The 26,936-nt window shown below is 44.0% G+C and overlaps 1 protein-coding gene across 2 annotated transcripts in view; it reads right to left on the bottom strand.

Moving 5' to 3' along the window:
* The window catches only part of LOC147034975 (myoferlin-like), a 203,964-nt gene extending 181,717 nt beyond the window's left edge, over positions 1-22,247 (bottom strand). The window contains exons 1-3 of one of the 2 annotated variants that reach the window (XM_085891800.1): positions 22,023-22,247; positions 15,711-15,766; positions 529-617 (exon numbers count right to left, since the gene is read on the bottom strand). In XM_085891800.1, coding sequence (XP_085747926.1) covers positions 529-617; positions 15,711-15,766; positions 22,023-22,113 — 236 coding nt within the window. In that variant the 5' untranslated portion in view covers positions 22,114-22,247. Of the gene's footprint in view, positions 1-528; positions 618-15,710; positions 15,767-21,587; positions 21,796-22,022 lie in introns of those variants that run through there. The other variant, XM_085891808.1, reaches the window with a different exon arrangement.
* Positions 22,248-26,936: the final 4,689 nt, after the last annotated feature.

Below are 26,936 nucleotides of genomic sequence, written 5' to 3'. Positions count from 1 at the left end.
AAAGGATCATTTCAAACTTACCCTGTGCATTCACATGCCCCAGATATGACCTACCTATTGCTCTGCAGAAGCACCAAAGCCAGATAAGGTGTCTCCCTCAAACTATTTTGCTGTGCAGGGCTACATGCCAGCTCTCTCCCTCAGGAACTTTTCCAATCGTTTTCAGCTCCTTTAAAAGCTTTATGAGCCATTTCAGGTAACACTCCTTACAGCACATGCGTGACAGCAGTTCACATGCCCCGAAGAGGGTCCTTTTCCAGGGGTTTCTGCACATGTGCACCAATCATTCTGGGGCAGATTACATCATTCTGAAAGTCCCATATTGATAATGCTCAACTAGTTGCAGTGTCACAGATATAAATAACTGGCATTGGTTGTGACCATCCATCAGTAGTCACTGCATAAGCACCAGTGGGATGTTTTCATAATGAGCAGTTACCATACCGCATTGATTATTCTCGTACAATCTTGCATTCACATCACCTCTGCTACAATGAAAAACACACCAATCAGCACATCATAGCTTACTTGTCTCTTCCAATGGTCTCGTCATCCTTGACATCAATGTGCAACTCTGCAGTCGGCTCCAATATATCTTTCAATTCAAAGGTGATGAGCTGTGCAATAGATTATAAAAAAAGGTTAACTGATAATTGCTGGAGATGTTTAACAATCAAAAAAAATCACTGTGGAATTCCAAGAAAGGTTGAATCTTGTTCAAATCGTTTCAAATCCAAATTTATAACACATGACTGACACCTGTTGAGCTGACAATAAAAATGCTCTTCAATAATCTTCCACATCACCGACTATCAAGTTTGAAATAAGTACATGCAATGAAAATAAAATTACTACCAGGACAGATGTCATAAAAAGTTACCAACTGTACAAAAAAGTAAAAACAATGTTCAAATTTAAGACAAAACTATGCGCATTAATTTTTGTGCGTGCCGTCAGAAGCGAGTCGCGGTGCTAATCTAATGAGAGTTGATCAACACCAACACAGAGGTCAAATCGACGAGACTGAAGGAATTGTGTGCCACAGCCCTCTCTAAAGGTCCAAATGACTGAGGCTGTGATTCAATCACAAGTAACCAAAAATGTACTTTTCTACAAGGACAACCACCTAAGATGTACATGATGAAAAGAAAAGAAAAAAATATACATATAAATAAAGTAGCATGTTTACAAAAATAAACTACCTTCACAGACTTCCCAAAACCTTGAAATTGGTCCTAATTGAATGATCACACAAGGAAGCATATATCAAATCAAAAAGATGACAAAATACTGCAATGGAGTAATCAGGAAGAACCCAAATAAGTAAAGAGCAAAGATAAAGTCATCAGGAGGAACCTGGATAGGATTCGGGTTTCAACCACTACTCCGCAACGCTCAAACCCATCCAGGTGCAACCAATTGAGTCTTACAGAAACATTTCTGCAAGAATTCACTTCTCCTGATAGATAAAGAAAGAGCAAAATAAACAGTAAAAGAGACAAGAAAAGACAAAGCAAGAATTAGAAAGAAGAAAGAGAAATTCGAAAAAAGTAGAAAGAAGTGTGAAAAAAAACAAAGAACCTGGACAGATGGATTTCAGCACTTACTCCCCTGGGCTCAAACACAGCAACAGGAGGTATAAGCTACCAGAGGTCCGTCAGCACCCAACGGGGAAACACAGTCCACACAGTACAAAAATAATCAAACGGAAGACCAAATGCTGCAAGAGAGTAATCGGAAGGAACCCAAATTAGTAAATAGCAAAGATGGAGTCATCAGAAGGAATCTGGACAAGATTCAGGTTTCATCTGTTGCTACTCTCCTCCCAAACCCCTCCAGGTGCAGCCAAGTGAGCCACAGCCATTTTTTTGGTTGAAAATGAAATGAAGACGATGAACAAAAGGGGATCTTAAATCCTTCACTTCAATCAAAAGCAATGACTTTCTTTACATCTCTGCACAAAGAAATAAACATTGGATTGGAACCAGACATTGAAAGACCTTCCCTCTATCCCACTGATTGTGTCTCCTCACCTCCATCATCTCTTTCTGTTCTTCCTTCCCGATCCATTTGATGTTCTGGCTCCTCCATGAGCCTCGACTTGGTAAACAAACAAAAAGATGCCATTGAGTTGTTATGTATAGATAGATACAAGTATTACAAGAGGGAGGTATCATCGTGCATGGGAAAGACAGCCAATGTGTTTGAAAGCAGTTTTTGCGACAACAAAACTTCCTCCAGCAGTTTGGTGCATATATCTACTATTAATATATGTGTATGCATGTGTGTGTGTGTGCATGCGTGCGTACGTGCGTGTGTGCGTGCGTGCATTGCACAAAAATGGTCATCATAGCCTCCTGTGTTGATTTAGCTAATTAACTACAAAGAACCTGGAAGAATTTCCACGTTTTAAATGCACGTCATGTTAAGGTGGATAGGGAAACTTCATAGGTCCTTTACAAAACAAATAACAAAAATAATGGAAACATTGTAACAAAGCATATACTAATTAATATGAATAATATTAACAATAATAATACCAAGTCATATAATTTGGCAATAATACCAAACATAAGCCTGGTATTGGCTTAGTTGTTAAGGTGGCAAGCTTGGAACCTTTAGGGTCCTGAATTTGAGCCCCTGTCAACCATTGAATTCAGAGAGGTGGAGTTGACTCAGCCTGTCATCCTTCTCAAGGCCCTGTCACACCTTGACGATTTAGCCAGCGTATGCCGACGAATGAAAAATTTGTCAAAAACGCTGGCACACGTCGAATACTTTCTTGGGTAAGTTTTGTATACGTTAAGAGCACACTGGCATATGTCGTAGTACGCCGAGGTCGTCGACAAATTTTATGCATGCTCAAAATTTTTTGAGGTATGCCAGCGTATGACTTGCACGTTCCGCATACGCTGGCCATAAGTTGTAGGCACGTTATGCGATCGTTGACACGCGTTACTTGTAAGTTACTCATAAGTCGAAACACGTCGAGGTAATGTTTAGCGTACCCGAAACTTATTTATAAGCTGAGTTACGTGCTTTGAACCTATGTGTAACGTATCTCCAACGCATATTGATGTGTGTAGATGTATTTGACGTCTTGCGGATGACCAGAGAACTTACTGAAAGTGTTTCTAACTTACAGCTACCGTAAAATGGCGTATTGGCAGCATTTAGGGGAATTGGTATATAAAAATGGGGTTCACAGGAGGAACCCATCAGTGTTCCAGACTCCATGGTTTATTTTTTAGTTTTTTTCTTTTCTTCGGCATGACGGTGATGTTGACACTTCAATTTCTAGTGCGGTTACGATTAAAATGGTTGAGCGGCAGCCTATTATATTATATTATAACCGCACTAGAAATCAAAGTGTCAACATCACCCTCATTCTGAAGAAAAGGAAAAAAAAAAATAAAAACCATGGAGTCTGGAACACTGACGGGTTCCTCCTGTGAACCCTATTTTTATATACCAATTCCCCTAAATGCTGCCAATATTCCATTTTACGGTAGCTGCAAGTTAGAAACATGTTCAGTAAGTTCTGTGGTCATCTGGAAAACGTCAAATACATCTACATACGTCAACATGCATTGGAGATAAGTTACACATAGGTTCAAAGCACGTTACTCATAAGTTAGAAATAAGTTTCGGGTACGCTAAACATTACCTCGACGTGTTTTGACTTATGAGTAACTCAAAGTAATGTGTGCCGACGTGTGTCAACGATCGCACAACGTGCCTACAACTTGTGGCCAGCGTATGCAGAACGTGTGAGTCATACGCTGGCATACCTCGAAAAATTTTGAGCATGCATAAAATTTGTCGACGAGCTTGGAGTACTACGACGTATGCCAGTGTGCTCTTAACGTATACAAAACTTACCCAAAAGGTATTCGACGTGTGCAAGCGTTTTAGACAAATTTTCATACGTCGGCATACGCTGGCTAAATCGTCGAGCGGCAGCCTATTAATAGGCTACGCCACGTGATCGTCGGCAATACGCTGCCGCGCTATGCATAAGTTAGACTATAGTTGGGCATAGGTTGTGAACGCAGACAACACGCTAAGCATTCGTTGGTACAAGTTATCAAAACGTTATGTGTACGTTACTAATAAGTTATGCATACGTCCAACTCGTGATGAATACGCCCAAAACTGAAAAAAATATCAATAGTTCAGCGTACACCAGCATTTTACATACATTTTGATACGTTGCCATACGCTGGCTAAAACGTCAAGGTGTGACAGGCCCATTAGGTCGGTTAAATGATTACCAGTATACTGGGGTAATAACTGTTCGGGGTAACCTGTCCAGGACTGTACTCTTTGTCAATGAAACTTCCTCAGCAGCCCAAAACCCCTTAAAGACACGAAAGGAATGGTATTATTAACGAACACATAATCCCCACCCTGGCCCAAGCACATTGGGGTTTGGTGAAAGGCAAGTTAATGCTCAAGCAGTACAGCAGGCAGGTATGCAACAAGGCCAGAAAGACCAATTAAAATTTGGTCGAATGCACCAGCTAATTAATAAAATTTATACAAAATGCATCTTTCGTTTTACCCTTTTCCTTAAATTTTGAGTTCTCCGATCCTGCAGTCAACTGATACAGTCTTTCAAAATGGAATTTGAACTGTGCAGCTTCAATTTGCAAAACATTTCCTTGCCAAGCAATTATTAATTGGCTTAGCAAATTCGGAAAACAGTTCTGCACAAATTAAACAATCGACCATAATATTAAAGCTAAATTCAGTTTCGATAAACATGCGCATCGATGCATTATTGCCACTCCTTCCCCAACAACTCATTCCATCTCGAATGATGATCGACGAGAATCGAATGACAAGTGGGTGCCTGGGAGGGGAGGAGAAACGAAGGGAAGACAGTGGAGGGGAGCTGAGGAGGAAGGAAGAAGAGACGAGCAGAGTATAAAGGAAGGAGAGATGAGGGGCTAGCAAGATGAAAGGAGAAAAAAGGGCAACAGGGGAGGAAGACAGAGGAGGGGAGGGCAGTGGAGGAATGAAGGCACAAGAGAGGATAGGAATAAAGAAAGAAGGGAGGGGTCACTGGTTTGGATTTACAGATCGATTTTAATAGACCTCCAGGGTTATGGCAAATTACAGAAGGAATGAAAATTGTTTTGTGGCCAAAATATTAAATGAAAATGGCCAAATTTTCCATCACCTTTTATGCCCAATAGATTTTCTCTTCCTCTGAAATTACTTTCCCCATTCTACCTCTCTGACTCCAAAGTTTCCATCTTTCTCCCTCAACCTCCACACTATTTCCTCATTCATTCTTCCTTCTCCCCACCTTAGTACTTGCAAAATTAAATATTCGCAAGTACATTGGTTGGTCTGGTCTGTTATACTGTTTGTGGGTCAATTGCACATAGGTCAGATTCTCTCTCTTTCCAAGGAGACATGAATGATTGCAGAAATTTTTCTGTGAGGATCACTTGGCTGTGCCTGGATGGGTTTGAGGGTTTTGGAGTGGCTGCTAAAACAAAAATCCTATCCAGGTTCCTCCGAATGACTGTCTTTGCTCTTTACTTCTTGGTTTTGCATTTAATTTGATTACTCTGATCTTCATGAAACCAAACCACCTGGTACAGGTGGTGACAAGCTAGCTATAAACCTATTGTTTGAGGTTAACATCACATAAATCGTCATTTTTAATCTGATCGACAATATATTGTATATATATATATATATATATATATATATATATATATATATATATATATACATATACATATACATATACACATACGAGTACACACATACTCCAACAGTCGAAAGTTTTAGAACACCCCCATTTTTCAGATTTTACTGAAATTTAAGCATTTCAATTCCAGTAAATAACCTGAAATGGTACAAAGCCAAGCAGGAAACTGCCAGAGGTTTATAAAAAAAAAAAGAAAAAAGTTTAGGTTACCCAAAACTGAAAAATAATGTAAATTTGAGTTGTTAAAAAAGGCCTTTTTCAGAGAACAGGTAATGGGTTAGCAACTGCAGCTGTTCTGCAGCAATGGAAGTTAATTAAGCCTTCAAAGTTGATGCAAACAATTGCTACAGGTGTCCCAACTTTTGTTGATTAGTTTAAACCCTCTGTATAAAAACAGTGTTGGAACAGACTGTTGCTACACCCTCTGATTAATTATTTGGACAATATTACACTGCAGGAAGTCATAATGGCGAGAAAAAGACAATAAACAAGGGAATACAGACAGACCTTTATAACCCTTAAAAGTGTGAGTCTTTCCTTTTGAGAAATTGCAAAGGAACCCACGGTGTCCGAGTACAGTTTGCTGCACCATCAAAAGGCACTTGGAAACTGGAGCAAACTCTGACAGGAAGAGGTCGAGCAGACCCAAAGCCACAACACAATCAGAAGACAAGTTTTTGAGAATCAACAGGTTACATGATAGGTGCCTCACAGGACAACAGCTTCAAGCACAGATGAACACTGATCGAAGTAAGGAAGTCTCAGTTTCAACTGTGAAGAGAGGACTTCCAGCTACAAGTTTGACAGGCCGAGTGGCAGTAAGAAAGCCATTGCCAAGATGGCAAAATAAGAGAAAGAGGCTTGCCTGGGCCATGAAGCACCACCAGTGGACTACTGAAAACTGGAAGAAGGTCTTATGGACCGATGAATCAAAATTTGAAATCTTCAGTTCATCACCAGGGATTTTGTGCACCGTCGAGTAGGCCAAAGGATGGTTCTTCAGTGTGTGACACCAACTGTCAAACATGGAGGAGGAAGCGTGATGGTTTGTTAGATGCAGAGTCGGTGACTTGCACAGAGTGACTGGCACCCTGAACCAAAAGGGCTTCCACAGGATTTCAGCACTCTGGTCTGTGCCGAGGTGGTCAGGGGTTCATCCTACAGCAAGATAATGACCCAAAACATACCTCCAGGCTATGTCAGAACTACCTTGGAAGAAAAGAACAAGACGTTAGGCTTCAAATCATGGAATGGCCATCACAGTCTCCAGACTGAAACCCCATCGAGCTGGTTTTGGATGAACTGGACAGAAGGGTGAAAGCAAAGCAACCTACAAGTGCAACACATTTGTGGGAACTTCTGCAAAAGTGTTGGGAAGAACTTTCCAAACAATATTTCATTTCCATTGAAGAAAGAATGCCATGAGTATGTTTGGCTGTTATATCTGCAAAAAGGTGGCTACTTTGATGAGTCAAACATTTCGGTTAAATTTTGTTTAGCAAAACGATTCCATGATTTGTTTAATCTGCAATTGTTTATTTGCTCCATGTTTTAATTCCAGAGTACATTGAAGCATTAAACTGCTTAAATTTCAGTAAAAACTGGAAAAATGGGGATGTTAAACTTTTTACCGGTGGAGCATGCGCGCACGCACATGCACTGAGCCCTCGTTGAGGTGAAGCCCCAGCCAACCCATGTGGGTATGCATAGCATTGGTATGCATACCAATAGCAATTGCATACCATTTGAGTGGACCATGACGTGATTCCGTATCTGACATTATCCCGATCGACCTTTCAAGACATTTCCACACTTTAGACTGCTTGGACCATTTGATCTTTTAGACACAATAGATCCCCGCCCCCCCCCACCCCACCCCCAACGCCTTATACTCTTAACCCTATATACCCCTTCCACCTGAAGCTCCTGTAAGACCAAATCCTTCAGGCTTTTCGACCATTTCAGATATTTACACAATTTTTATCTTCATACCCTTTAGACACTTTGGACTCCTTCAAACCTAACTATTGGAAAAGTTACTTTATATCTGTTTCGACCTCTGAAACCCCTTATATACCCTTTTGAATTTTACATCTCTTAAATGTACACCACACAACCATCTAAATAATCTTCTTGCAATGCACAGACTATACTTTTTTCAGCAAGTTATGCACATTCGACTCCCACCTGAAAGTTGGGTACTTTGCACGGTTGAACAGAATTTTCACAGTGGGTCCCTGAATTGGTTCACCACACAAAACCTCGAAGCATCGTTTTTAAGGACAAATGCTCAGTCACATGAAATAATTCATCGTCATCCGCTCGACTTGAAATTTGAACAGGATTTGCACGTTGAGTTGCACAATTGGTTCACTGAGAATCAAAACAATCGATTTCACCATTTTGACATGTCAATTTCACCCCATGACAAATGGAACTTTTTGTGAATTTATTATAGTCATCCTCAATAAGTTTTTAAAACATCAAATTGAAACTGGCAGAGCTTATTTGTGCATACATGTAGTACTCGCGAGTAAAACTTGATCAAAATTGATCATGGCAAGGCCATTCAAAGCACCTATTAGGCCGCAATTGGAATAAAATAGCCCACACGGGCTGACAGTCATCTCTTGAGGTTGTAGTTGTGACAAATTTGAACCCACGCCGACTCGATCTCTTGGTACCAAAAGTTACAGGGCAAGATTTGGGGGAACCCACCTGATCTGAAATCGAAACATCTAAGACCGTGCGATACTCAGAGCAATCGTTTGGTAAATAAGGGATAAGTAGGGATCCAAACTTTCAGGGGGTAACCTCCCCCTCCCCTCCCCCCCCGGGAGCCCTCCTAACCCAAAATCGAAAAATCGAGCCCGAGTCATTGTGTGGGCTACTGTCTTTTGTTCATGTGACAAGTTTCAGAACAATCAGCAGGGTGATAAGTAAGGAGTAGCAAAAATAGCAAAACATTAACGGACGACCTTAAAGATGGCCATCCAGAGATCAGGACACATTTTAGAAGTTGATCTATTGGAGAATCAAGATAGGATGACCAAAAAAAAATGCACCAGCCAAATGTTTTATGCATAACAATCAATCATGTGAAAGACTTCATTGAAGTCAAATTTTCAGAATTCCCAAATTGTTGTCTCTATGGCAACTATTGTTTATTTGGATTTTGTGCTATGCATGACATTTCTTGTTTACGCTCGATTATATAATGGCATGTCATCATGGATTTTATTTGACAATTAATGAAACTCAGGTGGGCAGTCACATAATATGGTGTTTTATCATTCAAATATATTTTCATAAATGATCGCAATTTGTTTACTTGCAGAACTTTGTTTCACTGCCAATGTAATGGGATAAGAATGGTACGAGGGCATGTTCAAAAGTAATTCCGCCTATTCTTTTCCTCCACAACAGGTAAAGCAATTCAAATGAAAAAGCACAGTCCACATATTACTTCTTCCCATCACTGGTGCAAATGAAGTTTCGCGATTCCGATTTTTAACACTAAATGTCTCAATGCCATATCAGTCAAGATGGCATAGTGCAGCACAACATTGTCAGTACTGTGAAGAGTGAAGCACTGGAGACGAGTTGAAATGACTGACGGGGAGATGAGATGACTGGAGAACACTGGCCCCCCCAAAAAAGCTCAATCAGATTTTCATTTCTTCCCCAAGCTTAACATCTTCGTGGAGAACATTTTTCTTCCAACAATATCAAATCCACTGCAAAGCAATGTTTCAGTCAGTAGGACGCAGTTCTCTTGCGACGGCATCGCAAAACTACTTGAACATTGGCAGAAATGCATGTACTGCAGTCGTGATCACGTTGAGAAACAGTGCCTATTGAAAATCTACACCCCGTTTCTAAATTTTCACCTTATGTTGCCTTATAGCCTGGAATTGAATTGCATCAAATCAGGCCTTTCCCATCTTTATTTATGCATCATAACCTACAACTTCCAAGTGAAAAAACAAATTATACAAATTTCAAAAAAATTAATTAAAATACAAAACGAGAATATCTTGGTTGGATAAGTATCCACTCCGCGAGTTAATACTTGGTCAAGGCACCTTTAACAGCAATTACAGTTGTGAGTATGTTGGGAAAGGTCTCGACCAACTCTGAACACCTTCATGGGACAATATTTGCCCATTTCTTCTGTACAAAAATGTTCAAGCTCAAACAAATTGCATGGGGAGTCATGCCACACATTTTCGATTGGATTTAGGCTGGGCTCTGACTGGGCCACTCAAGGACATTTATCTTTTTGTTCCTCACCCACTCCAGTGTAGCTTTGGCTCTGTGCTTCGGGTCATTCTCATGCTGAAAGACTAACTTCCGTCGCAATTTCAGCTTTCTTGCAGAGGGCAGCAGGTTTTCCTTTAGGATTTCTCTGTACTTTTGCTCCATCCATTTTCCCTTGTATCTTGACAAGTGCTCCAGTCCCTACTAATGAGAAACATTCCCATAACATGCTGCTGTCACCACCGTGATTCACAGTGGGGATGGTGTTCTTTGGGCGATACGCTGTGTTGGGTTTGCACCAAACATAACATTTTGCATCGAGGCCAAAAAGTTCCATCTCGATTTCATCAGACCACAAAACGTTTTGCCACATGGCTTAAGAATTTCCAGAGTGGTTTTTGTTGCATCCCTCAAACAGGAATAAAGGTGTAGTATTTTTGACTAATGGCTTCGTTCTTGCCACCCTACCGTACAGGCCAGATTTGTAGAGTGCTTGGGATATTCTTGTCACATGCACACATGCATGCACCAGTCTTTGCCATAAAGGCATGTCGCTCTTTCAAAGTTGCCATTGGCCTTTTGGTGGCCTCTCTGATCAATCTCCTCCTTGTTTGGTCATCCAGTTTGGAGGGACGGCCTGATCTCGGCAGGTTCTTGGTGGTACCATATGCCTCCAAATTCTTAGTGATGGTTTTGACTGTACTCCAAGTGACATTCAAGGCCTTTGAAACATTTTTAAACACATCCCCCAATCTGTGCCTTTCCACAACTTTATCCCAGAGGTCTTTTAAAAGCTCCTTGGTTCTCATAGTTGAGTCTTTGCTGTGAAATGCTCTACCCAGCAGAGGAAACTGACAAGAACAGCTGATTTTATTCTGACAATCAGAATCACTTCAATTTAGCAAAGGTGGAGGTGATTTAACTTGGTGTGTGATTTTGAGGTGATTGGTTACACCTGAGCCAATTCACAATTGCTATTATAAAAGGGGTGGACACTTATCCAACCAAGATATTCTAGTTTTGTATTTTAAATTAATTTTCTGAAATTTATAGAATATATTTTTCGATTGAAAGTTGTGAGTTACGATGTGCAAATAAAGGTGGAAAAAGTCTGATTTAATGCAATTCAATTCCAGGATACAAGGCAACAAAAGGTGAAAATTTCGAAAGCGCGTCTCGACTTTCTACAGGCACTGTATGTAATATATATATATATACATATACATATATATATATATATATATATATACATATATATATATATATATATATATATATACATACATATATATATACATACATATATATATATATATATATATATATATATATAAATATATATATATATATATATATATACATATACATATATATATATATATATATATATACATATATATACACACACATTATGGAAGAATAAAAATTGATGTTAGTGTCTGTATTTTGTTTCATTCAAATAAAACTTTACTCATTTTGGAAAAAAATGATAGGAGGCATTACTTTTCAAAACAGAACTGGAATATTGCAAGCTTTGTGTTCCCAGGAAGAACAATGTCTTTTTGAGGGGGACAAAGCTCTGCTTATCCACTTACAATCCTGTTGAACTATAGGGCTCTGTAGCAACGGACCTTTCATTTACACAAATAATTCTCCAGTGTTTGACAGAAATGAGTTTGCAATTGTCCAGACAGACAAGAGCAAGATATCAGGACAATTAGACGAGCAAGCTATTAAAATGTATTTGAACTTTTTACGTAAAGCTTTAAAAGTAATCATTTTAAAAAAGAAAACCCCAGAAATCCACGAGGACACTCAGACAGATATTGGATTTTAGTTTAAAATGAACGTTGTTAAAAGTTGCTCGTGTGACAGCTATGAAAAACAATGAACACGAGATCAATTCGAAGCCTATGCTATTTTACATTTACCACAAAAACTACAATACAGGTGTTGTTTTTGGAGATTTTACAATTAATGAAAAAAACAAAACAAAAAAACCCATCCACCTAACCCAAGCTTCCTGTTCACATACAGTGCTACCCCATGGGCAACACCCATATAGTGCAGCTCAACAGTCTGTTGCTTCAAGCACCAAATGAGCACGGTATAACTTTCAAGGAGAAATTAAAAACAATGGTACTTGTTTTATATACATGTACTTTCAACGAATACTGCCGTGTGTGTGTGTATATGTCAGTCACACACACACACACACACACACACACACACACACACACACACACACACACACACACACACACACACACACACACACTAGTAAAAAAAAAAAAAAAAGTGATTTTCTTTTTGAAATGAGACTATGGGAGTGTCCTCCAGAACTTAAGGAATGCTGCTCACTTGCTTCAGCAATATAACAACCATTCACACCCAGCCAGAGTCCAAAGGCAGCCAACTACTTCAGGACACACTTAAAATGTACAACGATCTCTAAACTTCACAACTTGGTCTTTGAAAAAGAGTAAAGTGAAAATAAAAGATGGATAGTCTGAGCTCTGGGATGGGCACATTCCACCTTTTGAGGTCCAATTGCGATTTCAACCGACGTGTCTAAATTCAGGTGGTACTTTATCCCTTTGCAACTATATACTTCATTTACAATGGGACCAAAATATATGATCATGCTGACAATCTACACATGATATTTGTCAAGGCATAGCATGCCTTCACTATATTTATTCGTTGTGATGTGGGAGTGGCATGGTGGGGTAGGGATAGAACACAAACACAATGATGATAAGAGGCAACATCAGAAAAATATTTAAGTTTGATCATTTCTCACATATGTAAATTGACCACACCAAACAGACTTTAAATCACGAATCACGAGAGATTATGCTGTTTTTGCGATCCCTCAAAATGTTCCTGCTCTATCACACAATATTATACAACTCTGGCTGACAACAAAGGTTTGAAGGGATAATATAATTAACATGCAGGCAACCTTGTGATACATCAACCATTGGCTGCGAACAGCCTTCAAAACATCCCAGTTATGTTGAGCTTATATTAGATTTGTTTAAAGTCCACTTTGAAGGTACAGGAAGTTGACCGTGGAGTTGCGCTCAGCATTTTCATGTTGCAATTGGTTCTGGCACACGACAGGCAAAATAGGTGCCTCAATTTGTGAGCATAAAAAAAAAAATTAAGGGAGGAACTAATCACATTATATGGCTGCTGGTCTCAGTGCTTCTGCCAAATCCAAAAGAAAATCAAATAATAAACTGCCCATGTTGCCATAATGCTCTTGTCTAATGTCAAGCTCGTACAACCTCCGAGTCACCAAAAAAACAGAAACGAGTTTTTGATCTGCTGAGCTGCAAGAAATGATCACAAAATTCCTGATGCCTGCCGTCGGTGAGACGACTGCAGACAGACTGCATGAGAAGCAGCATCGCCACGTCTATTGAAAAAGGATACACATGTGCACACCAAACTTGTAGAATGTCAAGGGAAAAAGGGTGTGAATATTGACGTCTCAACCAGTTGAATCTCCAGTTAAGTTATTGAATCAAGTTATTGAATCAAGTTATTGAATCCGTAAAAGCTGATGAGACTTGTTCCAGCAAAGCCTTGTTTTCCAGTTTTTCCTCGTTGTTGGTTGGTGTTGGTTTGTTGAAGTTGTGTATTTGTGTGTGTCTCATTGAATGACTTGGTGTGTTTTTGTGTTGGGTTTGAGTGTCCTTGTGGACCTTGTTCATATTTTTCGCTGTGTTATTGTTTTTAGTGAGCTTGTACGAATGGAGTGAAGTGGTGGGAGGGGGGTAGCAGGGCAGCTTGGAAGTATGTGCACTCACCTTTGAGCAGTCTGGTCTGGGTTTGAATCTCGATCCAGCTATAAATCACATCATCCTGGTGATTTGCATCCAGGGCAATGTACCAATGTGAGCACCATCAATTGAAAGGATGCTAAACTGGAGGAATAATCTACCAGCACTGAGTGTTGCTGGATGTTCGAGAGCAATCATTGTCTTTTGCAAAGTAGATTTATTATCACTGGTAGTCTCAACAAATTCCAAATTCTTCATACAACTCACTTCTGGGAAGGCAGTGGCAAACCGCCCCAGCACAACCCTTGCAAAGAAAGACTGCTTCAGCAGTAATGGCGCTCTGTCGAGATCACAGTATGATGCTTCATGGATGAGCTGATACAAGCAACACATTCAGGACAGACCTCAGGAAACATCATTGTACCTCTAATTACAATGCCATTTGTAGATTGTACAAATATATGGTATTTGAACCTGGGCCCCCTGAATCACAAGCAAAGGTTCAGATGGGCACACCAATAGGCCAACCCAAGCCATTTCCTCTCCTTCCTCTTTTCCTGCTCATTCGCTGCCCCATTGTTGGTGCTCAGCCTCCCCACCCCGCTCCACTGAGTTTCCTCCTCCTCTATGAGCCTCAATGTCGAGAGGGGGTTAAAAAAGGGAATGCACTGTCAAAACGTAGGCCTAAAAACTCACATTCACTCCCAAAATGAGAGCAAATCATTTTCAAATTTTTTTTCATTTCATTCATGGAGCACCTCGTCGCGATTCAAGCATTTAAATTGCATCAGATGCGGCAAGAAATGCGAATTGTTGGTCGCAGCTTGCCGGCTCGATGACACAAGATGCCATTTACATTTTTGCAGTCTCCATCCCCAAGCCGTTTAGAATCCCGTCCTAGTCTTGCGAGTCACAGCAAATAAATAAAACAGTAAATGTGGCTCAGCATGAAATAAGCCCACATACAAATTCCTCATTACATTTCCTGGCAGGGTTCGATACTCAAAAGCTGCTGTTTATACCAAATATGCACCACTGTTCCTTTCTCAATGCAAGCCCATTAGAGGGGTGGAGGGTGGTGTTTACCATGGAATGAAACTTTAAAAAGACAGCTTAATGGGGGTGGAACAATAAATGGAAAAGGTAAAAGTGTAAGAATTAATGATGAAATGGATGTGTGAGCCTCAGCCTGTGCAGGTTCGCATGTTACCGCTGGTCCAGAGGAGTTTCGAAAATTGTGCTCCTCATTGGTGACGGAAATGACGTCACAAAGCTAAGAAAACGATTCTGATAGTTTCCACATGTGAAGGTCCAGGCATTTACGTATACGCCCAGAGAGAGTCGGATGCCAAGAAAAGGAATGATGGTTAACTACAAAGTGCACCATTTCAGGAAGATGAGGACAGAAATACAATCAATTCAGTGGAGAGTTTTTTTTGTCACCCTGAGTGAGTACACAGTGGTTCCATCTTACAGACAATCGGTCAGTAACAAGACCATCAGCTCTTGGTCTCTTGCTCAAAGCAAACAATATAGCTCATTAAATTTTGGTGCCAAGTTGACATTTCAATGATCCATGAAAGCAAGTCACAGCGAAGCAAGTTCAACGGCAGATATCGGTGCATTCAGCCATATTGACATCAAAAACACGACGAGTTCTGGGAGATGTGGCTGGGTATGACGTCACACAGGCAGGAAAATTAAACACGCAAGGTCAGAAATTGGAAAGTGCCAAGAGTTTGCACAGGAGAGACGAACAGCAAGTTACATGAACAGAATTGGCAAATTTTGACAAAACAATAACTCTCCTATAAATACTTTGTCTCCCAAAAGGAAATGCACGTGCATGAAAATATAAGAATAGTCCAAAAAATAATATCACAAATGTGCTTATACAGCAGGTGTGGAAGTGAAACAATTGGATCACGTACCTCATCCCATACTGGATTCACTTTGTTTTTTATCACCTTTGTTTTCTTCTTTTCCTCTGTTTCACACACAAAGTTTCACAATACAACTTTTATATCACAAATTGGAAACTAAAAAGACAATCACTCAATAATTTCATTTGCAATGAAGCATGTAGCAATATCACTAAATGTAGAAGAACAAACCAAAATGGGACCAAGAATGAAAGCACAGTTTAAGGCACGAAAGCAAGGAAGGTGTCTCATTAAAGTGAAAAGCCGGGGTAAGTGATAGGGTTCCAGGGAAAAGGTGCGTGGGGTATGGGGGGAGGGGTCACGAGAGGTGGGGGGGTCGTGAGACGCAGGCAGGGAGGAACACAAAACGTGGGCGGGGAGGGGGAACGTGAGACAGGGGGACGGGGGCACGCGAGACAGGGGGACGGGGGCACGCGAGACAGGGGGACGGGGGCACGCGAGACAGGGGGACGGGGGCACGCGAGACAGGGGGACGGGGGCACGCGAGACAGGGGGACGGGGGCACGCGAGACAGGGGGACGGGGGCACGCGAGACAGGGGGACGGGGGCACGCGAGACAGGGGGACGGGGGCACGCGAGACAGGGGGACGGGGGCACGCGAGACAGGGGGACGGGGGCACGCGAGACAGGGGACGGGGGCACGCGAGACAGGGGGACGGGGGCACGCGAGACAGGGGACGGGGGCACGCGAGACAGGGGGACGGGGGCACGCGAGACAGGGGGACGGGGGCACGCGAGACAGGGGGACGGGGGCACGCGAGACAGGGGGACGGGGGCACGCGAGACAGGGGGACGGGGGCACGCGAGACAGGGGGACGGGGGCACGCGAGACAGGGGGACGGGGGCACGCGAGACAGGGGGACGGGGGCACGCGAGACAGGGGGACGGGGGCACGCGAGACAGGGGGACGGGGGCACGCGAGACAGGGGGACGGGGGCACGCGAGACAGGGGGACGGGGGCACGCGAGACAGGGGGACGGGGGCACGCGAGACAGGGGGACGGGGGCACGCGAGACAGGGGGACGGGGGCACGCGAGACAGGGGGACGGGGGCACGCGAGACAGGGGGACGGGGGCACGCGAGACAGGGGGACGGGGGCACGCGAGACAGGGGATGGGGGCACGCGAGACAGGGGGACGGGGGCACGCGAGACAGGGGGACGGGGGCACGCGAGACAGGGGGACGGGGGCACGCGAGACAGGGGGACGGGGGCACGCGAGACAGGGGGACGGGGGCACGCGAGACAGGGGGACGGGGGCACGCGAGACAGGGGGACGGGGGCACGCGAGACAGGGGGACGGGGGCACGCGAGACAGGGGGACGGGGGCACGCGAGACAGGGGGACGGGGGCACGCGAGACAGGGGGACGGGGGCACGCGAGACAGGGGGACGGGGGCACGCGAGACAGGGGGACGGGGGCACGCGAGACAGGGGGACGGGGGCACGCGAGACAGGGGGACGGGGGCGCACACTAGACGTGGGTAGGGAGGGGGGCACGAGAGACGCGGGGACACAAGGCGCGGGTGAGGAGGGGGAATGCTAGACGCGGGTGGGAGCGGAGAGGCACACGTGAGACGCGGGCGGGGAAGGGGGACACGCAAAATGCGAGTGGCACGCGAGGAGCGGGTGAGGAGGAGGGCACGCGAGACGTGGGGACATATGAGGCGCGGGTGGGAGCGGAGAGGGGCACGCGAGACGCAGGCGGGGAGGGGGGGGTACGCGAGACGTGGGCGGGGGGCACAAACGAAATGCAGGCGGGGGGCGCATGCAAGACGTGGGGTACGAGGGGCGAGCGAGGGGCGAGCGAGCGGCGGGTGAGCGAGAGACAGGGCGAGCGAGCGGCGGGTGAGCGAGAGACAGGGCGAGCGAGAGACAGGGCGAGCGAGAGACAGGGCGAGCGAGAGACAGGGCGAGCGAGAGACAGGGCGAGCGACCATTGCGGATGGCCGTGTGTTTAAACATAATTGTTTTCAACGTTTTGTTTTCCTTGTAAGAATAATCATAATTTTACGAGTTTAACATTTGGGTTGTGACCATGCTTTGTGGACCTCTGCTGTGTTCTGCCTTTGAACCGCCTCATTTGTTTTCCACTCAGTTGTGTTACATCTTTCGTTCTGAATTTCCATGCTTTGTCAAATTTATATTGAACTATTTTTTTTGTTTTACTCATCAATTCCACCAATCTTCAGAAATGTCTGCACCTTGTGCTCGTTGTGAACGATGCTGTGTCGTTCATAATAATTAAAGGAAAGGTAATTCATAAAAGCATCATTGTGAATGTTGGAATCCAGAGCTTTCGCGGAGCATCATCATCAATTCCCAAGCTGGAAATGCACGAAATACTGAACATTGGACTTTCGCAAATAAAGATCATAAATGGAAACCTAAAGATCTTCGACATTATATCTTTATAACATTGAATGAAACGTGAAAACGAGTTTGGCGACATTTCCTTAACTATGGGGCAAGTTGAGATTGCATTTGTTTCCCTTAAAACGGTTTGTTATGAGGGTAAACATAAGTTATGTGTGAAAGTAAAATTAAAAGCATTTTACCCTGTAATTATTGCTCCTTTTGAGGATCCAAATAAATCTGAACATTTGATTCACGATTGTGACACCAAGTTAAACAATGACGGGTAAAAACTTCACCAGCCGAAACGAGATAAACCCAGATTTAACTTGTAAACGGCAGGGTGAAGGAAATATTTGCATCTTGTGTGCTGAAGTTGTACACCTGATGTTTCATATAAAAACGTCAATGATAAATCAATGTTGGTGTCCTGCAACGCCCATAAGCAGAGCAAATAATCCGTGCTTTCACGGTGATGCACACGACCGGTCCAAAGTTTTAGAACACCCCCATTTTTCCAGTTTTTACTGAAATTTAGCCAGTTTAATGTTTCAATGCACTCTGACATTAAAGCAGAGAATAAATAAACAATTGCAGATAAAAATAGAAATCATGGAATAGTTTTGTTGAACAAAATTTAATCTAAATTATTGACCCATCAAAGTCGCCACCTTTTGCAGATACAACAGCCGAACATACTCGTGGCATTCTTTCATCAATGGAAATCAAATATTGTTCGGAAAGTTCTTCCCAACACTGTTGCAGAAGTTCCCACAATTGTGTTGCACTTGTCGGTTGCTTTGCTTTCACCCTTCTGTCCAGTTCATCCCAAACCAGCTCAATGGGGTTTAAGTTTGGAGACTGTGCTGGCCATTCCATGATTTGAAGCCGACGATCTTGTTCTTTTCTTCAAAGGTAGTTATGACATAGCCTGGAGGTATGTTTTGGATTGTTATCTTGCTGTGGGATGAACCCCTGACCAACTCGGCATAGACCAGAGGGCACTACAAAATTCTGTGGGGGCCCTTTTGGTTCAGGGTGCCAGTCACTCTGTGCAAGTCGCTGACTGGATCCAGCAAAAGAGCCCCAGAATATCTCGCTTCCTCCTCCATGTTTGACAGTTGGTGTCACACACTATGGAACAATCCTTTGGCAGACTCGACAGTGTACAAAAACCCTGCGTGATGAACCGAAGATTTCAAATTTTGATTCATCGGTTCATAAGACACAGTTTTCAGTTGTCCAGTATGTAGTCGTCCAGTTTTCAAACTTTCAGTATGAGGTTTTCAGCAGTGCTTCATGGCACAGCCAAGCCGCTTTTTCTTATTTTGCCATTTTAGCAATGGCTTTCTGCCCGACACGACCTGTCAAACTTGTCTTCTCTTCACAGTTGAAACTGAGACTTCCTTACTTCGATCAGTGTGAAGCTGTGCTTGAAGCTGCTGTCCTGTGAGCTGCCCATCACACAAGCTGTTCACTCAGAAACTTGTCTTCTGATTGTGTTGTGGCTTTGGGTCTGCCAGACCTCTTCTTGTCAGAGTTTTCTCCAGTTTCCTAGTGCCTTTTGATGGTGTCGGAAACTGTACTCACTGACACCTTGGCTTACTTTGCAATTTCTCCAAAGGAAAGACCTACAATTTTAAGGGTTATAATGGTGTCTTCCCTTCCTTTCTTCGTAGTTTTATTTATTCTCGCCATTATGAGAGCAATATACTACTTCCTGCAGTGCAATATGGTCCAAATAATGCTTTAAAGGGTGTAGCAACACAGTCTGTTCCAACACTACTTTGACACAGACAGAGGGTTTGCAACTAATGAACAAAAGTTGGGACACCTGGAGGAATTGTTTGTATCAATTTTCAAGGCTTAATTTACTTCCATTGCTGCAGAACAGCTGCAGTTGCAAACCCATTACTTTTTCCCTGACAATGGCCTTTCTTAACAAATCTGAAATTTCCATTATTTTTCAGTTTTTGGTAACCTAAACTTATTTTTTAACCTCTGGTAGTTTACCACTTAGCTTTGTACCATTTCAAGCTATTCACTGGACTTTAACTGCTTAAATTTCAGTAAAAACAGAAAAATGGGGGTGTTCTAAAACTTTTGACCTGTGCTGTACACAGCCCAGCATCGGTTACAGCCCAGCAGAGTCCCGGCCAGAGATGTACTCGGGTTCACCACCCGGCCAGAGATTTACTCGGGTTCACCACCCGGCCAGAGATTTACTCGGGTTCACCACCCGGCCAGAGATTTACTCGGGTTCACCACCCGGCCAGAGATTTACTCGGGTTCACCACCCGGCCAGAGATTTACTCGGGTTCACCACCCGGCCAGAGATTTACTCGGGTTCACCACCCGGCCAGAGATTTACGCGGGTTCACCACCCGGCCAGAGATTTACGCGGGTTCACCACCCGGCCAGAGATTTACGCGGGTTCACCACCCGGCCAGAGATTTACTCGGGTTCACCACCCGGCCAGAGATTTACGCGGGTTCACCACCCGGCCAGAGATTTACGCGGGTTCACCACCCGGCCAGAGATTTACGCGGGTTCACCACCCGGCCAGAGATTTACGCGGGTTCACCACCCGGCCAGAGATTTACGCGGGTTCACCACCCGGCCAGAGATTTACGCGGGTTCACCACCCGGCCAGAGATTTACGCGGGTTCACCACCCGGCCAGAGATTTACGCGGGTTCACCACCCGGCCAGAGATTTACGCGGGTTCACCACCCGGCCAGAGATTTACGCGGGTTCACCACCCGGCCAGAGATTTACGCGGGTTCACCACCCGGCCAGAGATTTACGCGGGTTCACCACCCGGCCAGAAATTTACGCGGGTTCACCACCCGGCCAGAAATTTACGCGGGTTCACCACCCGGCCAGAAATTTACGCGGGTTCACCACCCGGCCAGAAATTTACGCGGGTTCACCACCCGGCCAGAAATTTACGCGGGTTCACCACCCGGCCAGAAATTTACGCGGGTTCACCACCCGGCCAGAAATTTACGCGGGTTCACCACCCGGCCAGAAATTTACTCGGTTTCACCACTCACACAGAAATTTACTCGGTTTCACCACTCACACAGAAATTTACTCGGTTTCACCACTCACACAGAAATTTACTCGGTTTCACCACTCACACAGAAATTTACTCGGTTTCACCACTCACACAGAAATTTACTCGGTTTCACCACTCACACAGAAATTTACTCGGTTTCACCACTCACACAGAAATTTACTCGGTTTCACCACTCACACAGAAATTTACTCGGTTTCACCACTCACACAGAAATTTACTCGGTTTCACCACTCACACAGAAATTTACTCGGTTTCACCACTCACACAGAAATTTACTCGGTTTCACCACTCACACAGAAATTTACTCGGTTTCACCACTCTCACAGAAATTGACTCGGTTTCACCACTCACAGAAATTGACTCGGTTTCACCACTCACAGAAATTGACTCGGTTTCACCACTCACAGAAATTTACTCGGTTTCACCACTCACCCAGAAATTGAAGCTTGGCCACCGGATCTATCCTTTTACCGGGCAAATCCCGCGCCGATTGCACGACGCAGCGGAGCATGGTTGCGTTCCCAGGGCTGCGTGCACCCGGTGTTGTGCGGGGTCGGGCGCGCGCTCGGAGCGACTTCAGCCGTACGTACGGGGAACTTCCGCCGCCGCCCTCGCGTCCCTCCCTGGGACCTCGCCGCACGCCCCTCGCGCGCGCGCCCGCGCGCTCCCAAAGTGTGTTTTCGATAATTATAAAATAAGTATTACGGAATAAAATTAAAAACCGACAGCCTCGCTCGTCCTGGGCGCACGTCCAAAATAAGTTAATGACTTCAGTGGTCACAACGACCATTAATTTAAACATTCCCGAAGTTTGTTTATTGGAGTAAAAAAAAATCTCCATATTTACAAAACAACAAACGTCCTTACCCTGCCAGGCGACGACGCAGTACGGATCACTTTCTCCAAATTTGTCCACATTGGGAAGATTTTCAGCCGAGAGAACGAGCACTTTCAGCATGGTGAAGATGTTGAGCGGCTCTCTCCATGTGTAGGGAAGACTCGTTAAGAAACCTTTCCCAGGTGTGCGATCAGAACCCTCAAATTGCTCACGAGCACGTCACACCTGGCTGACGTGTTCCAGCCTGAGCACGGAGCACGGAACACGGAGAGCACCGAGCGGCTTAATCATTCAGCCCAATGACCGGTTACTCCGGCTCACGGCATTAAATACGGAAAAAATAAACACGAATTATACAATTTGTTATAAAATGAAACGTTTTCAGGGCGTTATTCATGTCGTGGTCCAAAATCGTGACAACTTGGAAGAGCAAAATTAGAGATGGTGGACCCTCGCCGGGTTGGGTGGTGGACCCTCGCCCGGGGAGGGTGGGTGGACCCTCGCCGGGGGGGGGGTGTCCCTTGCCAAGCCAGCCGTTCATTATCAACCGTTTCGTTGGAGCGAACTTCAAGCTGATTGGTAATGGAGCACACCTCTGGACTCGATCAGTGTGCTGTGTGTCGGCGATGCCGGTTGATGTTCAGAGAGCGGATAAAGAGATCTTTTCAGTTTCATCGTGGACATTCATGTTCCGATCATATGTATTTTATAGACGTACTTACGTTCCAATAGTACATACTTTAGAGACGTACTTACCTTCCAATGGTACATACTTTATAGACTTACTTACGTTCCAATAGTACATACTTTATAGACGTACTTACGTTCCAATAGTAAATACTTTATCGACGTACTTACGTTCCAATAGTACGTACTTTATAGAAAAAAAACATGTTCCTGTTGACACGTCCTTTCCACACGAACTGGTCTTGCATCCTAGTAGTACGTACTTTATAGACGGACGTGCGTTCCAATAGTACGTACTTTATAGACGTACTTGCATTCTAATTTCACACACTTTATTGAGCTACCAGTTGAAGAAAGATAACGTGTAATACTGGGCACCACGAGGCGGCGCTTGTGGCCTCCGTTCGCACACTGTGAGCGGACAGACAGAGGAGTAAACCTATCTTGGAGGGTAAGGGTGACATCTATGTACATGAAGGTATAATAACCCTATTTGTTCATAAAATACTACACCTGTACTGTACCTGTCCTGTATATCTACCTCCCGATACACCGAAACAGGAGTGCTCCTTCAAATGTTTTTTTGGTTGTTTTTTTTTGGTCTGGGGTTCCCCTTTGTTACTGTTGTTCTTAAGCAGGATGTGGCTACTGGTTGCATCATTTTCTGGAAGGTTGCTGGTTGCTGTGCTGCTGTGATGCCCCTCTTACCAGTAAGCTAGTACTGATTTTGCTGACTTCCAAAGGATGACGGACTGAGTCACTCCACCTGGTGTTGTTTCACCTGGACAGGGGCTCAAACTCAACACCTCACGATCTTGTGCCAGCCGCCTTGACCATTAAGCCAACTGTAGCACCAGGCTGGATTTCCCCCTGTAATGCACCTGAGCAGCTCACACATATTGCTCTTGCTCAGTTTTCAGGAGTCCAAAAAAAGTTAAATTGACTTCCATTTTGCTCAGTCATGTTCGATCCGCAACAATATTTTAAACAATCTTTAAAAAGTACAATTGAGATATCGGCTTGTCTCAAGTATCGTAGGCATATTGATTAAAAAGTGATCTGTTGCATTAGCTGAAGTTGTTAGCTTCATCAACACCCGCTTGAGATGAGACGTTCTCATTCTCCGACACTGTAGGGAAGGAAGCACACAGCGTCTGGAACAATTCCATATAGTATGTGGCTTCAAATTGTAGTGAAGCTTAGAAGAAGCTACAGACTACGTACCTGATGGGGCAGGTACGACGCAAGCGGAAACCAAGGAGGTAGCCACGTAGAAGTAACATAAGTGTGAATATCTTTGTGCTGACACAAAACCACTGTAGTGCCAAATGTTGAGATACGTACTTTATAGCCTTGGAAAAACAAATGTGACGTCATCATCACCAGATCTGCCGTCGCATCACGTTTTAACATGACACTAACCATTTGAGTCCCCAAAGGAAGTTATTAATGAAATATGTGTATTTTACAATCAAAAACATTCATATTTCATGAATCACTTAATTAAACAAAAGCTTAATACCCACACACACACAATCTCAAAATTCAGGATCCTCTTTTAAGAAAAAGTCAGATCAATTTAACCTCCAACCACGCTTTTTCAATCAAACGATGTATTTTAAGAAATAAATAACTTTTTTTCATTAAATACCATGTGGTAAGGGCTGCCAGGATGTCGTCGTCTGGAGGTGCACACACTCGCTTCTAATCTGTTTCTCCTGGGTTTGAATCCTCACCCAAGTAGGGTAATTCGTTAATATTCATCAATGTGTGTGTGTGTCATCCCTCTGATGGACATTGAACTGGGTGTTCCATCTGCGGCATTAGTTAAGCCTCCCCTTTACCATACGGTGACGTTTACCTGTTGTAGGGTTTGTTTCTACAATCAGTGCCCCCATTTTTTATGGCACCTCAAAGTTTCTTAAACCCTTCGGAGTACTAAATCACCACCGAAGGGGTTTTTTTGGTCTCACCCGACAGGGGATTCAAAACTATTGCAACATGTTTGTTACTTACGAAATCCAAAGATTTCGTAAGTATATTGATGCCTTCCGTTTCTGTTTGTTTGTTTGTTTGTTTGTAGGCACGATAACTCGAGAACGGAATAAGCTACCAATGTCAAATTACACCACGTGATTCAGGAGGGTGATGGCTCGTGCTGATTAGATTTTGGTCAAAATCGGTCAAAGGTCAAGGTCACGGTGAGGTCAAATATTCGATTTTTGATGGTTTGGTACAGATAACTCGAGAACGGAAGAAGCTACCAATGTCAAATTACACCACGTGATTCAGGAGGTTGATGGCTCACGCTGATTAGATTTTGGTCAAAATCGGTCAAAGGTCAAGGTCACAGTGAGGTCAAACATCCAAAAAATGATAACTCGAGAACGGAAGAAGCTACCAATGTCAAATTATACCACGTGATTCAGGAGGGTGATGGCTAGCGCTGCTTAGATTTTGGTCAAAATCGGTCAAAGGTCAAGGTCATAGTGAGGTCAAACATCCAGAACATTCGATTTTTGATGGTTTGGTGCAGAATCATCATAGAAACTTCTGGTTTATGTCGCTACCTTCTCAAGAGACAGCTTTTATTAGACAAGGTCAGAGGTCAAGTTGACGATTTCATAAGTACCAGTCGATGACTGCTTGTTTGTTTGTTTGTGTGTGTATGTATGTATGTACATGTATAATGTGTGTATATAATATTTTTGCGGTTTTGGACGGACAACAGAGAGTGTCATCCAACACATAAGGATCCTCATTTCATGAGTAAGCGTGCTGAGTCAGGTCCCATCCCTTTGCAGTGGATGGGGAAGATGAAATGTGTGGGTTTCCCACTTTCCATCATCCATCAACCCACTTTCAATCCATCTTTTCATCAATCACCCCATGCCAATTCCTCACCTCGAGCCTCCAGAACTTCCCGAAAGACCTTCACCCATTAACTCCCCCCCCCATACTGGATTAAAAACTCCTTCATTTCACCCATTTCCATACTAACCATTCAGCCAAAGAGTGTCAAGTAAACTGACATTCTCAGTGCGACAACACCAGTCTGCTCAGCACCCATCATTGCTCAGCACTTCATGATGCCAGTTGTGCTACTCGAGACAAACCAGCAGGAAGGCAATTTATCAGGGACTCTTCAAACCCTGAGGGAGTGTCAGATGGGTTTCAAAAGCATGGCGAGAAGCAACCCTCAGTGATTTACAGGTGTACGTACATTTGTGGTTGTTGCGAATCCAGAGGGAGGTCTTTTTTAATTTTTTTATTATTTTATTTTTGTATACCTTGTCGAGGCTCGTATGAGAGCGAACACATAACGCACATCAAGGGAGGCATGAGACAGGAGGGGAGGGAGTGGGAAGGACAAAACAGTGGGGAACAGACAGATTAGGAGATCTGTGGAACGGAGAGGGATGGGACAGGGAACATGGGGAATACAAGATGGACATTACAGGGACATTCAAGAAGGAAAGCAGGGAATTTGAAGGAGGTGGGCTTGGGTGGATTATCGGGGGTAGAAAAGATCGAGGATTTGGATTGGGGATGATAAGAGGTGGTGCTGAACAGCCGTTTTGAAGGACTGGAGGGAAGAATGGGAATGAATAGAGTGAGGGAGTTTATTCCAAAGGCGGCAAAAAAGAGGAATGAAAGAGTGAAGGTGAGCAGTGATTCGTGATTTTGGTAGTTTTACCAGAAGGGGGTTGTTGGCGGACCTTGAGCTCCCTGCGGAAAAGTGGTGGGGACAAATCACAGAGAGAGCAGGAGGGGGGGGGCGAGGCTGGAGAGGAGACGGTAGAAGACAGAAAGACCACCGACCAACCTGCGGTGATTGAGTGAGAGGCCCAAAGACTCAGCTTCATTGCGGGAGATGCTAATGATCCCAAATGCCTTGGTTTCTACAGCGTGAAGCCGAGAAAGGTGGGAGGCAGGAGCACCAGCACAAAGGGGAGAGCAGTACTCCATCAGGCTGCGGACAAAAGCTTTGTAAGTGGTCAGGAGCTAAGGTGGGCCGAGGAAGGACCTTGCACGATGGAGGATTCTCAGTCGGCGACGGGCTTTGGAGGCGAGGTTTGAAATGTGGCTTTCCCAGGAAAGGTCATGGCAGATAGTGAGACCCAGAAGCTTGAAAGAAAGGACTTCTTCCAGAGGATTGTTGAGAAAGTGGATGGGGGGGTGGGGGTTTCTAAACACTCCTTTCGAAGAGACATAGTGAGAGTGTGAGATTTGTCTGGATTGAAAGACATGTTCCA

This window comes from Eptatretus burgeri, chromosome 1, assembly GCF_056783735.1.
Source record: "Eptatretus burgeri isolate ZD-2024b chromosome 1, Ebu_testis_v1, whole genome shotgun sequence".
Classification (NCBI taxonomy): domain Eukaryota; kingdom Metazoa; phylum Chordata; class Myxini; order Myxiniformes; family Myxinidae; genus Eptatretus; species Eptatretus burgeri.
Note: the sequence above shows the minus strand (reverse complement) of the source record. Positions and strands in the feature narration are given on the sequence as shown.